Source organism: Hylaeus volcanicus, chromosome 6 (assembly GCF_026283585.1).
Source record: "Hylaeus volcanicus isolate JK05 chromosome 6, UHH_iyHylVolc1.0_haploid, whole genome shotgun sequence".
Lineage (NCBI taxonomy): Eukaryota > Metazoa > Arthropoda > Insecta > Hymenoptera > Colletidae > Hylaeus > Hylaeus volcanicus.
The window spans coordinates 7,100,990-7,116,116 of NC_071981.1; the positions used below are offsets into that span (position 1 = coordinate 7,100,990).

General features: G+C 35.3%; 3 protein-coding genes across 7 annotated transcripts in view; 2 read left to right on the plus strand and 1 right to left on the minus strand.

Moving 5' to 3' along the window:
• LOC128878794 (peroxidase-like) overlaps nt 1–6,361 on the plus strand; it is a 37,036-nt gene extending 30,675 nt beyond the window's left edge. For both annotated transcript variants that reach the window (XM_054127326.1, XM_054127327.1), the window contains exons 6-14: nt 262–458; nt 1,425–1,620; nt 1,720–1,917; nt 2,551–2,698; nt 3,146–3,302; nt 4,102–4,272; nt 4,742–4,940; nt 5,934–6,039; nt 6,117–6,361. In XM_054127326.1, coding sequence (XP_053983301.1) covers nt 262–458; nt 1,425–1,620; nt 1,720–1,917; nt 2,551–2,698; nt 3,146–3,302; nt 4,102–4,272; nt 4,742–4,940; nt 5,934–6,039; nt 6,117–6,231 — 1,487 coding nt within the window. In that variant the 3' untranslated portion in view covers nt 6,232–6,361. The remainder of the gene's footprint in view (nt 1–261; nt 459–1,424; nt 1,621–1,719; nt 1,918–2,550; nt 2,699–3,145; nt 3,303–4,101; nt 4,273–4,741; nt 4,941–5,933; nt 6,040–6,116) is intronic.
• A 5,157-nt stretch (nt 6,362–11,518) lies between these two features.
• On the minus strand, nt 11,519–13,943 carry LOC128878796 (leucine-rich melanocyte differentiation-associated protein-like). Of its 2 annotated transcripts, XM_054127328.1 has the most exons (5): nt 13,786–13,886; nt 13,271–13,307; nt 12,664–12,924; nt 12,309–12,569; nt 11,519–12,222 (listed from the first exon to the last, which is right to left on the minus strand). In XM_054127328.1, coding segments are annotated over exons 2-5 (759 nt in total). In that variant the 5' UTR covers nt 13,273–13,307; nt 13,786–13,886; the 3' UTR covers nt 11,519–11,987. The 2 variants fall into 2 exon arrangements, with proteins under 2 accessions (XP_053983303.1, XP_053983304.1); XM_054127329.1 differs by lacking the exon at nt 13,271–13,307 and having other exon boundaries at nt 13,786–13,943.
• LOC128878797 (uncharacterized) overlaps nt 13,271–15,127 on the plus strand; it is a 128,523-nt gene continuing 126,666 nt past the window's right edge. For 2 of the 3 annotated variants that reach the window (XM_054127334.1, XM_054127333.1), the window contains exon 1: nt 13,271–13,667. Coding sequence is in view for 1 of the 3 variants with exons in the window: in XM_054127330.1 (XP_053983305.1) it covers nt 14,351–14,434 (84 nt within the window). In the remaining 2 variants the exon portion in view is untranslated. Of the gene's footprint in view, nt 13,668–14,349; nt 14,435–15,127 lie in introns of those variants that run through there. The other variant, XM_054127330.1, reaches the window with a different exon arrangement.

A 15,127-nucleotide genomic window follows, 5' to 3' on the forward strand; every position in this document is an offset into this window, starting at 1 on the left:
ATTCATGAATCAAAATTGAAATTCAAATTCAACATTCATGAATCAAAATTGAAATTCAAATTCAAAATTCAAGAATCAAAATTGAAATTCAAATTCAAAATTCATAAATTTTATTAAAATTCGTTTCCTTTAATATTTAACATTCATAATTAATTTGTCCAATAAAAAGCATTGTCACCCATATATGAGCGACGTGGCAGTCAACGTGTTAAAAGAAAGAATAAATAAAATTTAAATTAACCCTCATTCACCATGTTACAGAGCCCCATGCAACAAAGTGTTGCACGGATGATGGACAGCTGTTAGAATCGTCGCAGTTCAACAGTCAGTGTTTCCCGATACTCATTCCCTACAATGATCCAGTCTACAGGAGAACGAACACGAGGTGCTTCAACTTCGTCCGTAGTACGACTGACCTTGACCGTGGCTGCTCCTCGCAATACAAACCAGCACAACAGGTTTGCTATTCCTTGCGGTTGATGACTTTGCCCGATCGTTTGTTGCCTCGTCCGCGGATACACAGGGTGCGCTCGCTAACCCAGATCGAGACTCACGCCACAGTACATGAATACCAATTACGATACTTAAATGCCCATACCAGGAAATCTGTGATTAGTTACACTCGGGCAAATATATCAATTACTGTATCAATCACCCGTTGCAGGTGCTAACATTTTATGGGCATGACAGGTCACACGTGAAGGTAGTTTCGAGGAATCTAGTTTACTTGGCTTTTTCAGGCTGTTACGTTTCTCGAATGCGAATGTTTTAGGGAAAATTGGGAAATAATTGTTGAATCTGAAGATGTATTCGACAGGATGGTTATTTAAACGAAAATTATGTTTCTTGAGAAGGAATTTTTGAGAGAAATTAAATTGGAAAATAATTGTTGAATTTGAATATACAGGGCGGGGCAATAACCATTAGCACTTTGGATATCTGCGAAAATATAAATTTCACAGAAATATTTGCCTGAAATAAAATTGCACAGTACGAAGGGTCCCATCCGGTGGCGATAATAGTTTTTTTGCAGGTGGAGGTACTTCGGACATTTAACCCTTTGAGGACAGAATTAAAAATATTGTACTGAGCACATTTTAATTTTGATAAATTATTTAAAAATATGTTTATAATAAACGAAACTATGGGAAGGAAAAGTCAACAAGATGTCTTGATTATCCTCCAAGACATAGGCAACACATATTCCCACTATGATTTTTACTAGAAACCAGTAGGCACTTAAAAAAATTAATTTAAAATTTCTAGTTAGCAGTAGTAACCAGTTGAAAGGGTTAAAGGTCACCTCCATTTTTTTAAATGGTCGTATATGCATAGAACTTTCATAATTATATAAATATATCCTAAGTGGATGAGTAAAAAAAAGGAAAACTCATGTTTTAGAAATAATAAAAGAAACCTTTCAGCTGAACACTGTTACTCATCTCTTGGATCTCTCCCTGGTTTACGGATCCGGGGATCAAGTGGCAGCCCTCTTGAGAGCTGGTTCTGGAGGACGTCTGAACGTGGATGTCAGAAATAATAGAGAATGGCCGCCTGCAGTACCGAATAAGACTGACGTCTGCGACACTCTGAACCCTAACGATATTTGCTATCAAACTGGTAAGCTTCGACGACATTGCGAATAGAATTCTTCGTCGCTAGAGATAATTAACTGCCATCACTTGTCGCTAGAATTTCTAAAGCCTATACAAATTTCAGGTGACTCTCGAGGCAATCAGAACACCCAGTTGACAGTCCTACAAATAATACTACTCAGAGAGCATAATCGCGTCGCTGACATTTTGGCTCATCTGAACCCACATTGGACAGACGAGACGATTTACCAGGAGACTCGACGAATAGTAATCGCAGAACATCAACAGATATCGTACTACGAGTGGCTGCCAATATTTTTAGGTGAGATCATTTCGTTATAATATGGAACAAAACGGTAGATAATGTATGTAAGTTAAAATTTCGTTTCGAGACTGTTCAAGATTAGATAATTTCACATTTTTTGTAGACGCGCATGTCGGCCATATTGAATCCGCGATTGTGAATTTCGAAATTTTGATTTCAGATTCATAATCAGCGACTACAAAAACCATAATGTATCAATTTTTACGCAAATCTAGTGAGTTTCTAACATAAATGTCGGGCATATTGAAATTTTGATGTCAGATTTATAATCAGCAACCCACGAAGACCATAATGTTCCGATTTTTACGCAGATGTAATAAATTTCTAATTTACATGTCGGCCATATTGAATCCGCCATTGTGGATTTCGAAATTCTAATATCAGATTCATAATCAGTGACCCACAAAAACCATAATGTACAAATTTTTACAAATGTAATAAATTTCTAATATACATGTCGGTCAGATTGAATCCGCCATTGTGAATTTTGAAATTTTGACGTCAGATTCGTAATTCAGCGACCACAAAAACTACGATATACCAATTTTTATATTCATCTGTCGACTCCTACCAATTTCGCGATTTCAGGCCACTGTGTGTTAATTTTGACGCGAACGTGACTTTTTCCAGGCGTTCAGGGCACATACGGCAACAAGATTTTGTATGAAACGAAGGACTACGTGGACGACTACGATCCCAACGAGGACCCAAGCGTTATAAACGAACACTCGAACGCGGCTTTCAGATATTTCCATTCCCTTATCGCTGGGCGCCTTAAGTAAGTTTAAAATAAAAAAGTCGCGTCGGTAGGCGGTATAACTGGTATACACAGCAATATAGCCTTCCAAGGATTTCAGAAGTCGGCTCAGAATGCTGTCTAAATATCACTTGAAACGATTCAGTAGGATATCGATAAAAGTAGCCTTGCAAAATATGACAGCTACTTGGTTTGCAATTATCTATCGGTGTACCTTGAGAACCGGTACTGGGTGGGACTGGTACCTATTACACGATTGATTACGAAACCTTTGCAACTTAGTCTTTTACTATGATACATATAATTAGAACATTTGTGCAGAGACTGCTAATTTCTGGAATTGAACGGTGGACATGATATTACTAGATTACTGTGACTAAATCTTCGATGTTACTTTTAAAGGAGACATTAACGATCAGTTAATGGAGTTTGGAGTCGATTTTATTAGGTTGCCCGTGAATTTTTCAGCTTAGTGAGCGAACATCGATATACGAACGGCGCCTTGAGGCTCAGCAACCATTTTAACAGGCCAGCCGTTATCGAAGATCGCAACAATATGGACGACCTCACGAGAGGCATGGCTTTTCAGCCACAGAAAGCCAGCGATCAGTTTTTCGATGAAGAGGTACTGTGAATCGTCATAGAAAATATTTATCACTCGACACCCTGCATGCTGAAATCACAGATTTCTTAATTTCTAATCGTATGTGATTAGATAAAAATTCAAGTGTTTTCCTTGAATTTTTTTACGGGGAAAAATTTATTTAATATTTTTCAATTTTGAAAGTACTTTAGGTATGCTTCAAAGTACGTTTGGTAATTTTTTGGATTCATTTCACACAGAAATCTTTGAAATATTAGCATCAGTACATCAGATATCAATTCCCTATAGCAAGTTCTCGTGGTATTAGTGAAATCGAAATCGAAATCGAAATCTTTTTTCTAAAAATATGAAGCAAACTGGGGTTAAAAATAGTGAAAATTGAATTTTTTAGAAGTGTTTAAAGAGACAGAATCAATTTTTACCACAATAGAGCAGCGTTTGTGCAATAAAAAACATACTTTAAACCATAACATCATTCCAATTGTTTAGTTCATGGTTAAAATATTTAAATAAAGTAATCGTATGTAAAATTTGAAAACGATCGATCGATTAGTTTTTGAATTATCATTCCCACGAATTGAAGAAATATACTTTCAAAAAAATAGGCGATATCTCAAAGATTTCTGTGCAAAATCGATTGCAAAAATTACCAAGTGTATTTTTAAATGTACCTAAAATATTCTCAAAGTTAAAAAGATTAGACATAAATAATACCCTGAAAAAGAATATCACAAGAAACACATAATACTTGGCCTCTTCATGCAGTTAAAGTACGACACAGAAGAAATTGGACGAATAAATAAAATCTGCTGTGTTTCAGATCACACAATATTTATTCAGAATGGACAGGCCGCTAGGAACCGACCTTCGAGCGATAGATATTCAGAGGAATCGCGACCATGGCCTAGCATCGTATAACAGCTTCCGCGAATATTGCGGTTTGCCTAGAGCGAAGTTTTTCACCGATTTTGCGGACTACATTTCCCTCTCGGTAGGTGGAAGTTGGATTTGTAAATATACGCTTAAAACGGGCTCTGTTTAAAATCACTGGGGAGCAAAGTGAAATGGAATAATTTTTAACAAAATTTTTAAACTTGCTACCACGTTGAATTTTAAGCGCAAATGCTGGAACAATATTAACACAATTCGCGACCGATATTTTACGTTTCTAATTTTACGTTTCTAATGCCGAATACTGACGAAAATAATAAGCTGGACATCGTTAATTTGTATCGTTAGAGCAAAGATAAAAATTACAAAATGTGTTTTGAAATATCAATGTTGTAAATATATAGAGTATAATATAAAAAAAATTTCATAATTTGTTCATAACCAGGAATAGAATTTCAAGTGATGTGAATTCACGTCAGCGGTTGCGATTGTGTTAAGGGAGGAAATATATTGATTTAATATGAATATAAAATTAGCATCGCTATAAACGATTATTTCTCTGTTTGCAGAATATTCAAAAGTTATCTAACATGTACGCCAGCCCTGAAGACGTCGAGCTGACTGTAGGTGGATCGTTAGAGCAACATATGCCAGGAACACTTTCTGGTCCAACGTTCTTATGTATTCTTACTAGACAGTTCTATAGAACACGCGTGGCTGATCGCTATTGGTTCGAAAGGAGCGACCACGATATAGCATTCACTATAGGTAAATATTCCCATACAATAACCAAATAGTTAATAAATAATTAACCCTTTGCATTCGAAAGGACTTTGCACTTGACTCTCAGTCACCACTAGGTTTCCTTTAGGTTTTCTTTAAGATTAATTTCTTTGGAATTCGAAGTGCCAATAAAATTATTGTCGCTGAGGCAAAGGTGACCTGATTCTCAAATCTCAAATTAGAGATCTCATTTTCAAAGTTAATATAATTTTAGCATTCGTGGCAATAGAATGGTAAGAAAGGTGGTACATACCCAGCTGGTATCAGAAAAATACCAGAAAAATAGGCCTCGAGTGCAAAGGGTTAATACATATGAGGCATTCACAGCACAAATCGATTGCCTCCACTTTTTGAAAAATTTCAAATTTAAGTGTCGAACCACTTGGTATAGTCATAACTTTTAGGGTGTCCCAAAAATGTTGGAGATCCTTGAAAAGGATGGTTTGCGGGGTGATTTGAAACAACTTTTTCCTTTGCGAAATTGTCGTACGAGGCTTCGTTAAGGAGATATTAACAGAAAACCTGCAGTAGCATAAGCTACGCGCTAGACAGTCGAAGTAGCATAGACTATACGCGCTCGGCGGCCGAAGTAGCATAGACTATACACGCTCGGCGGCCGAAGTAGCATAGGCTACGCGCTAAACAGCCGCGCTCTGATTGCTCGAGGTTTTCTGTTAATATCTCCTTAACGAAGCCTCGTACAATATTTTCGCTAAGGAAAAAGTTGCTTCAAATCACCTCCCGAACCACCCTTTTCAAGGACTTCCAACATCTTTAGACCTCTCTCTGTATAAACCATTCCCGACTGATCTCCAAACATCTTGGCTGCGTCTAACATCACCATCAAGCCTAGAACGAAACGCTCCCTTCCTTTTATCCCCGCTCTCTCGCTTACTCTTAATCGAACCGCCCGAACACTAACGAACCACTTACGTAATCGGAAATTCGTAATTTATATTGAGATCTGTATCTTCCCAGAGCAACTGAATGAAATACGAAAATCCAGCATATCCAGGCTGTTCTGCGACAACGGTGATCACATTACCCACATGCAACCGAGGGGATTCCAACAAGTATCCGACGCGTAAGTTTCCTACTTTGCGACGCAGCTTATAATTTTGTCACCAGGACCATCCAATTAAAAGTTTCTATTAATTTCAGCAACCCCGTCGTAAGCTGCGACGCCATTCCAGCGATGGACCTCTCGTTATGGAAAGACTACGCGCCACATATAGGAACTCGTCGAAATCTAGGCTACCCTTATTTTAAGAAATAAGTAAACCTAAGCTAAAAAGAGATTGTTTAAATTTTCTAAAGAGTTTGTAGAAACTGTTGAAATTTTATTAGATATGTATAGATGTACTTACAAGAATTGTTACCAATAAACTGTATTACTTTTTGTAATATTTAGTTGCGTACCACGAAATCACCCTCGATATATTTTGTAGTATATTTATTAGGAAAGGAACGATGGTTTCAGCGAAGAATGAAAACTATGGATATGTTGGAGGATCCGTTGAGTAGCGGTTTCTGGGAAACTACGTGACGGGTTAATTGGTCTGCGAGAGAAAAGGGAGGTGATGGAGAATCCAGCAATTTGAAGCAGGTAACGTCGTCACGTACCGTTAACAAAAGACGTCAGCCAACAACAGATGTTTTGACCACGTTTACGTCTTAATTGTAGGCGTGCAAATTAGGTCTGGGGATGGAAGTCCGTAATCTCATTTCACCAGCTGTCTTCCATCAACCACTTCGCTTGAGATCTTGTGCTTCAAACTTGCTTTATCAGGTGACACTTTTTATCTCACAGAACACTTACATTATTGTGTCATCACTTGTACTGTAACAAGCTAAAAAATTGTGAAGTTAAACAATATCATTAATAATTTGTCTTTTAATTAATTTGTGATGCTTTTGTGTATTTCAGTAACAAACTCTATGATAGTAGAATGTCTATTGCTACAGTGATTTGAAATTTAATTTTCAAGCTGAAATATATCCTTAACAACTTGTAATACTTTTATGTATTTCAGTACAAACTCTACGATAGTAGAATGGCCACCACAGTGTCGATCAATCGAAATTTGTGTCGAAAGAAAATGTGTCGTCGTCGAAGACATTGATTATCGACCCGAACCCATTTAATATCGTGAGTCTGGAAACGCACGGTTGCGTGTGTATTATGAGTAATGCGTCAGCAATCATGCTACCTTCCAAAACAAATTACCCCACGAATGATCGAACTGGACGCTGGTATTCTAAAAGAATCGGTAACAAACTAGGAAGCACTCGAACGATATGGGTCACGAAGTGAATAATGAAAGGAAAATAATGGCGTTGCCATTAGGCGAAAGTAGCTACGTCACGATCCATTCAACTTATTAAGTTTTTTTTAGGTCTGAAACGTAATGCCGTGTGTTCATTATGATACTTTACAATCGTGTGTCTAGCAATCTTATAGGAATACTATTGCATTACTGTAACGTATTCGAATTCATTTATCTTATATTCATTACTCGCAACTTTTATCTAGACAGAAGAATCTTGCATATTGAGAATTGTATGACAAGTTTTTGAAGGACAGGAATAAATTAATTTTTGAAAAAAAATATAAACGACTTCGAGAAACGTTAAAACTGTACTAAAGAGTATGAAATTGCTTGAAAGTATGAGAAAATGCACTGAAAAGAATGAAATAATTTCTATTTGAACTGTATTATTACTTACCAGCACTTGATGAATATGTTTTAATTATTAAATACAGCATGTTAAATACAATGCAACCTTTCCGGCGACGGCGCAAAATTTTTTCTTATGTATTTTGGCCTGCTAAACTCGAAAATCGCAATGAAAAATTTTTCTATGAATAGGTTTTCAAAATATGAATTGTTGAATTTTTTTCGATTTTTTTCTGAGATACCATCACTTTTTAGGCCACATCTTGAGTTATAAACGTCCGATTAGGTCGCGCAGGATGCCATATTAAAGGTAATCGAATTTCCAACAATTGCTTCTAATATTATTTTCCAATCGGTTCAATAGTTTAAGTGTTACGGGCCAATATATATGAGAAACTTCGATATTTCGGCTAAAATAACACGAAAATTTCTTCGATCGTCATGGAAAAATAGAAACTCACAAATTAGGTCCAGTTTCTTATCGTTTACGTATAGATCGCACTTTTACGAAGAAAACAAGCGTTTGTTGAATTAAATCTATGAATAAATACCGGAGTTAGGAGCAATTGAGTAAAGGTACAAAAATTCCAATTCTACTCTGTTTTTGTATTTTTCTCCTATTTATATAGGAAACGTTTATTTAATTCATTTCGATTAGAAATACAATTAGAAATACGATTAGAAATAATTTTGGCCTTTGCTTTGTCTTCTGCTCTTCTTTATACATATATGTCGAATTGAGTAACCTGGTCCTTTTCGAAGTCGTCTAATAAGGAAGGAAACAATATTATCCCTTTCTTTATTTGAAATGCATCTATCAATCTCTTATAGACTGATAATTAGAAATGTCTCTCTATTATTAACGATAGTCAATTATCTACTGTACTTTCGTATCAAGTACAAAGAAAAGACTTCGATAGATCACCAGTGTCAACTAACACGAATAGAAAGCGACTGGTATGTTCAGGTCAAAGGTGAACCGCGATATGATAATTGGGCGAGGGATATTAATTGCGAATCAATCGATGATGCTACGAACTATTTTACGATAACGTATCTTTCCGTAGTGGAAATCGTAAAAGGACTAAATGACCCATTGAGGGTCGTCGATGACCCACTGCTAAATATACAAAAAAATGGCGCCTGTTATTTACACGGTTAAATTAAAAAATGACTAAATTTAAATAAATTTAATCTAATCGTATTTCTACATAATTACATGCATGATCATGTATTTTAATACTTATTTCGTGTATGATAGCCTGAACAGCATTATTTATAAAAGTTTCGCAAATGTATCTTATTTAGAACCGCTGCTGTAAACACATTCAAGTTTATAAAAACGTGTCACGAGGAATAAAAAAGAATTCATGATAATTAAATGTATTTTAATACTTATTTCGAATACGATAGGCTGAACATCATTATTTATACAAGGTTTGCAAGTATATCTCTCGTCTTCAACCGCTATTGCGTGTTCAGGTTCGTAAAAACGTAGCAAAAAAAAAAAAAAAGAAACCACGATAAAGGTGTGTCCAGAACGAATCAGTTAACATATCTAATGCGACGGATAAGAAGCAAATCTGTAACATGCGGACGCGAATCGAAAAACACGTGACAAAAAGAGTTAACTGTCCGGTGTCCTCGTGTGGTCTAACGCACATACGCTTATATCCACACACAGTTTCCATGAGTGATCGCAAATAATGAATCGGCAGGTTGTGTGGAGCGGAGTGGATTCCATTCGTAATCGGTGAAACAGTTGACGCTATCGTACAAATATCGATATGCACGATACAGTCGCTGATAAGATTAATCATGAGATGAAAATAGTTCTCAGCAAAGTATTGTTACATGCTTGCAAATATTTTAAATTCCTATTCTAATTGAAAACTATTGTCCTATACCACATAGGAAATATTGAAAGACCAATCTTACAAATAAATGAAATTATTCTGGAGGAAAGTATCGGTGATGTACTTGCAAGTATTTCAAATTCCTATTCTAATTGAAAACTATTGTGTCTTACCACCTGGGGATAATTGAAAGATCCTTATCTTACAAACGAATGAATTATCTTGAATTTTCTTCTTCGATGTATGAAAGAAAACATATTATTGTAGGAGTATCGTGATGTACTTGCAAATATTTAAAATTTACTATTCTAATTGAAAACTATTGTGTCTCACCACCTGGGGACAATTGAAAGATCCTTTATCTTACGAATGAATGAATTATCTTGATTTTTCTTCTTCGATCTATGAAAGAAAACATTACTGTAGGAGTCTAAACGAAAAACAAGGCACGGAGATTCGAACCCACGAAGACCCTCGGATCCACAGTCGAGCGCTTTACCTGCACGACCAAACCCGTAACCTACCCGAAACCAAAGTTGATAGCGCGACGATTATTGGAACAAATATTAGATAACGATTATGCAATCGTGTAGAGTGTGAAAATTAATCTGAACTTTGCAACGAGCGATTTAGTTGAATCTATTTAATACCAGAAAATTCATTAAAATTGACATAATCTTAGAAAAAGAACGACTAACATTTTTGCGACTAAAAAATATGAAACAACGAACAGTTACAAGAAAACAATTAGTACCTATAATTTTTTACAAGTGTTTTCATGTTCATTCCGTGACTCGATAAAAAAGAAGATTCAACATTAATTTATTGCAGCTGCATTGTGTTAATTAGCCGCACGATATTTCTGCATGACTTATCATGTTACCGTTTGGTATATACAAGCATAAAACGGAATTTACGACTTATTCTAATTCGTTCAATAAACTTTCTTATCTTACACATGTTTACGACCGTCTGAGCCGCGTTTCCTAATAAGAATCGAATATCGAATCAATCTTGAAACGATCAGCGCCAAAGGGTTCGCATTCGTCGAATTCTAGAACGTTATTCTTATCAAAATACAAATATTGTTTCGGTTGAGCTACAATGTCGAGAAAAACAATGCGCGCTCGATGAAAAACGAAACGAATTTTTTCATTCCGCAGATGGCGGAGCAAACAGTGCATAGTCATCAACGTTATTCCCGCGTTCCTCGAAAGATAGGGAAATTCGTCACAAAATTCATCACAAAAGAATTAAATTTGTTATCGCTAAGAAAATTTATCACGAATTTTAAAATGAACTCTGCGACGGAGATACGTATTATTTCGAACGTGAAATTTGCGATATATTTACACTTGTTTAAGCATAACGTTAATTACGTTTTCGGGTGAAAAATGATTAGGAATTTGTATTCAGAATTCTCGCTGTGGGAAATAAGTAAACGAAAATGATTAGTTCTGATAAATATTTATTTTAGTCTTTTTACATTTCCATCCCTAAAATTATAATGTATCTTACGCTTACCATTCTTTCTCGAGAAAAAGTCTTAATTGAAAAGGGTTTAAACGAATACTTTTATCAAATAAATATAAGCTTGAACTTATCTTGAGCTCAAAAACTACAAATTACATTCAAGCCTGTTCCATCAGGAAATGAATCGAATAAGTACTATATTAATAACTCTATTGTGGAATATTTGTTTTAAATAAATTCATTTGTTCGATTTTGTTCAAGGAAGGCAGTTGAAAATTAGGTCAATAAAAATATGATATAGTACTTCGTACTTTGTAATAACATGTTAAACCATGGACATAGTAAAAAATATTTAGTAGGAAAATAAAATGTTCAAAAGCAAAATCAACGTATGAAAAGTTTGAGCAAGCTTAAACAATTCGTAAAATATTATTACGCAAGCGAGACATGTTTCACACTTCGATTAAAAATTAGAACACTATATTCAATAGTGAAAACAGTTGAAAGATCCACGCCATAAATTAGTTACAAAACTATTATTAAAAGCAATCACAGATGGTTTCATAATATAAACCTTTATTCTTTATTTATTATTGCCAGTAGTATAAAATATCTCTGAGCAAACACATAACAGTGTATGTAACAAGTGTATAGTATACAATATTTGTAAAAATTGGGAATTAAGTAGGGCTGAGTACTTTTTAGATTGTAGTTGAGTAACATTGTTCAATTGTGAAAAATATGTAGAATGAAAAATATCTCCTCGTTGCGATTGTTGTAGCATCTTCATTTATTGTGTACGAATTTGTTCAGACTCAAGTATAAAAATGATTAATATAATCATGTACTTCAGTGTAAATTGTATTTTATATTATAAAATTCTTGTTGATTTGTTACTGCCCCATGTGGTGGCTTCTATCACTCGATTTTGTATAAAATAAAAACATGGGTGTCTTGCTATTTATCCTAATTTAGTAAAAGTGGATAGCTTCCAAGCAGATCCACATTAACAATTTAATACTGTATTAAACAATGAAATTTGTTCCCCTTGGCTTTGCTTTGTATGGCAGTGTTGGTTTGGAGAATATGCTGGCAAGTTTATGATGCAATTGTTTAATGCATTCTGGAAGAGGAGCATGCTCCGTAAAGTTTTCTAGAAATGGTCGTTTGAAAAGCCTTTTTGCTTCCTGACGTTGTTCTGGCGTCACACTTCTGTCATCGAGATGTACCAGATGAGGGAACCAAGATATAACGTACAACCTTTTTTTCAAAAGAAAGTGTTTGACTAAACAAGCTATAAATTTATAAACTTGGTGTTACCCTGTTCATCCTTTTTTTTTTCATACCTGTATTGAAGATAGTCATAAAAGGTTCCACCATTCAAATAACTTGGTGCTGCCTTATTACCCATAAGGCATAAGTATCTGAGGTTTGGTACACTCTCGTAGAGATTCTTTATAAATGGATACAAATCCTCTACATTATTATGATTTAACCACAGAAGTTGAAGTTTCGGCATATGTGGGAGTACAGTGTTGTCGTCTATATTATTGTGATCTAAGTTAAGAGACGTCAAATTTTCAAATTCAGCCAAGAATTGTAAATTTCTAAAACGACAATGTACATCTCAATGGAGGTTTCCTGTTTGTAGTTGAGCCTAAATTTACACATGCAGGATTGGTTTCGATGATATATACATACCTACTAAACTTATTATGACTAATATCCAAAGTATGCACTGTATTACTATAATTTTCAATAATGTCAAATGGCATGTGAAAGAGATCCTCAAAAGCAAGCGATAAAGAATCAACGGTATCTATAGGTAATTTATCTGTAGATAAAGACTTTGGATGTCTACAATGTAAATCTACAAATATTAACTTTCCTAAGGAAGTCATGGCAAATTGTTCCACCTCGTCCGCTTCTTTTTGTAATTCTAACTCATCACTGTAATCCAACCTGTAAAAACGGTATTCTATACGTGATACATTTACCATCCAATATGCTATATCAATCAAAAGCATTTTAGTAAAAACTATGGACAAAAAGATGTCAGAAAAGCAATGACTATTAATATTCATGCTTATTACTGCAAGTTTTAATATGTTGTTAAATTTATTTTAAATTTCTATTAATGTTATAATCAGTATATCAAGCACCGTTGTCTTATATGATAAAATGAAATGTGCATGTTTCTTTTTTATCCTTGTTACTTATAAAATGATCAGTTCTTAATAATATGTAATAATGAGGAACAGTTACTGAGAATTAGATTTCTATATAAACCCGTAATTATAATACTTACATGATGCCTCTACTCGTATCACCTTAAGGGGCAGTAACTTTGAACGAACAATCAACGCGTTAGAATCATACAATACACTTTCACTCACTACATTTATCAATATTATTCACTCTAACATCGGCTAAAGCTACAGCTTGCATTGACAGATAATATTGCGTAAATAGAAGAACTTGTAAGGCTTCAGTGTAATATGCAATGCTGCATATAGTGATTGGGTCAACCATAGTGAGTCTTCCTGCGGTATGATTGATACTGAAGCACTCGGATACGACGAGGTAACAGGTAAAGTTCATCGTTTATCAGATGACAGTTCGCGATAAGATACGAGACGAAACGAATTCGCTCCGAAACGATATCTACGTGCCGAACGATTGGAGCAGCGACGAAACAGTTTGAGGTTAGAACATCAAGCTTATATAACGTTGAATGTTAGATAATGCGCTAAAGCCACAGGTAGGATTCAAGTGGGCACAGGTAGCCAAATGAAGAACAATTAAACAGAGAGAAACACTCACCGAATTTTCCTGCATATCTTGTTTTCAAATCCTTCCCACCGACCAGATTACAAGCCGACATAAACTTTGTGTTATGTAGTGAGATGGTGCTGCCAGTTTGACCACTGTCAAGTGTCACTGTGCGCACGTACGATCGAGGTATGCACTATCGATTAATCGTTCTCCAATCATTCAGCATGGCGCCAAACTACAGGGTGTCCCAAAAATGTTGTAACACCTTGAAAGAGGTGGTTCGGGAGGTGATTTGAAACAATTTTTTCCTTAGCGAAAATGTTGTACAAGGCTTCGTTAAGGAGATATTAAAGGAAAACACTGACCAATCAGAGCGCGAGTATGCCGATGGAGCGCTCGCGGTAGCGTATGAGCGCGGCCGCTCAACGGTATACTCGCGCTCTGATTGGTCAGTGTTTTCCGTTAATATCTCCTCAACGAAGCCTCGGACAACACTTTCGCTAAGGAAAAAGTTGTTTCAAATCACCTCCCGAACCACCTCTTTCAAGGTGTTACAACATTTTTGGGACACCCTGTACATCCCACACTTCCGTTAGTTCTCAATCATTTTGCGATGGAGAACAGATTCCTGTTGTTCCAGTGGAAGGAGTTACAACATTTGTGCAGAACTGTGGCGGCGGATTCACGATTGGAACATGTATATCACACGATTTCAATTTACGTCTTTTGTGATTTCGAGTTTCATAAGAGGGAATGGCTTTGTCGTTGGTACCAATTTCTTAGTTTTACTTGAAAGTCATTTGAGAGGCTTCGAAAGAGGCTTTTTTAGGATACTTTCGATACAGTGTAACTTTTTACTAGTTTAAATTAATTAAGAAGAAGCTGTCATAAAAAATGGCAGAGATATTTATTTCATTTTATGTATGATTATTTATTCACCGTGATTTTTCAACCTGATTTTGTTTTGTGGTGAGTTTGTGGTGTTCATTGTGGAAATTTTTCATGAATTACAGTGGAAGGAAAAGTTATTATGAGTGATTATAATTATTTATATTACAAGTGAGTGATTTATCTACTGAAGATAAGTATACTTTCCTATTATAATGAATGCAAAATGAAATAAAATCTCCCTCATCTATTATTCAAATTCTACTTAAGGGATCACAAGATGTATCTTTCAAGATTATATTCCATAAAAGCTGGAATTATATTAGGACAGCATTATTGTATTTTAGATCAACTATTTACATTAAACATTCCTACTACGCAAGGAATGTTAACAAATACAGTCTCCCTATCTTGTAGCTTTCTTAATACAGGGAACGATGAAACCTTCAGACCCTATTATACGATACCAAAATATTTAAACACTATGAGAAGTTCCATTACA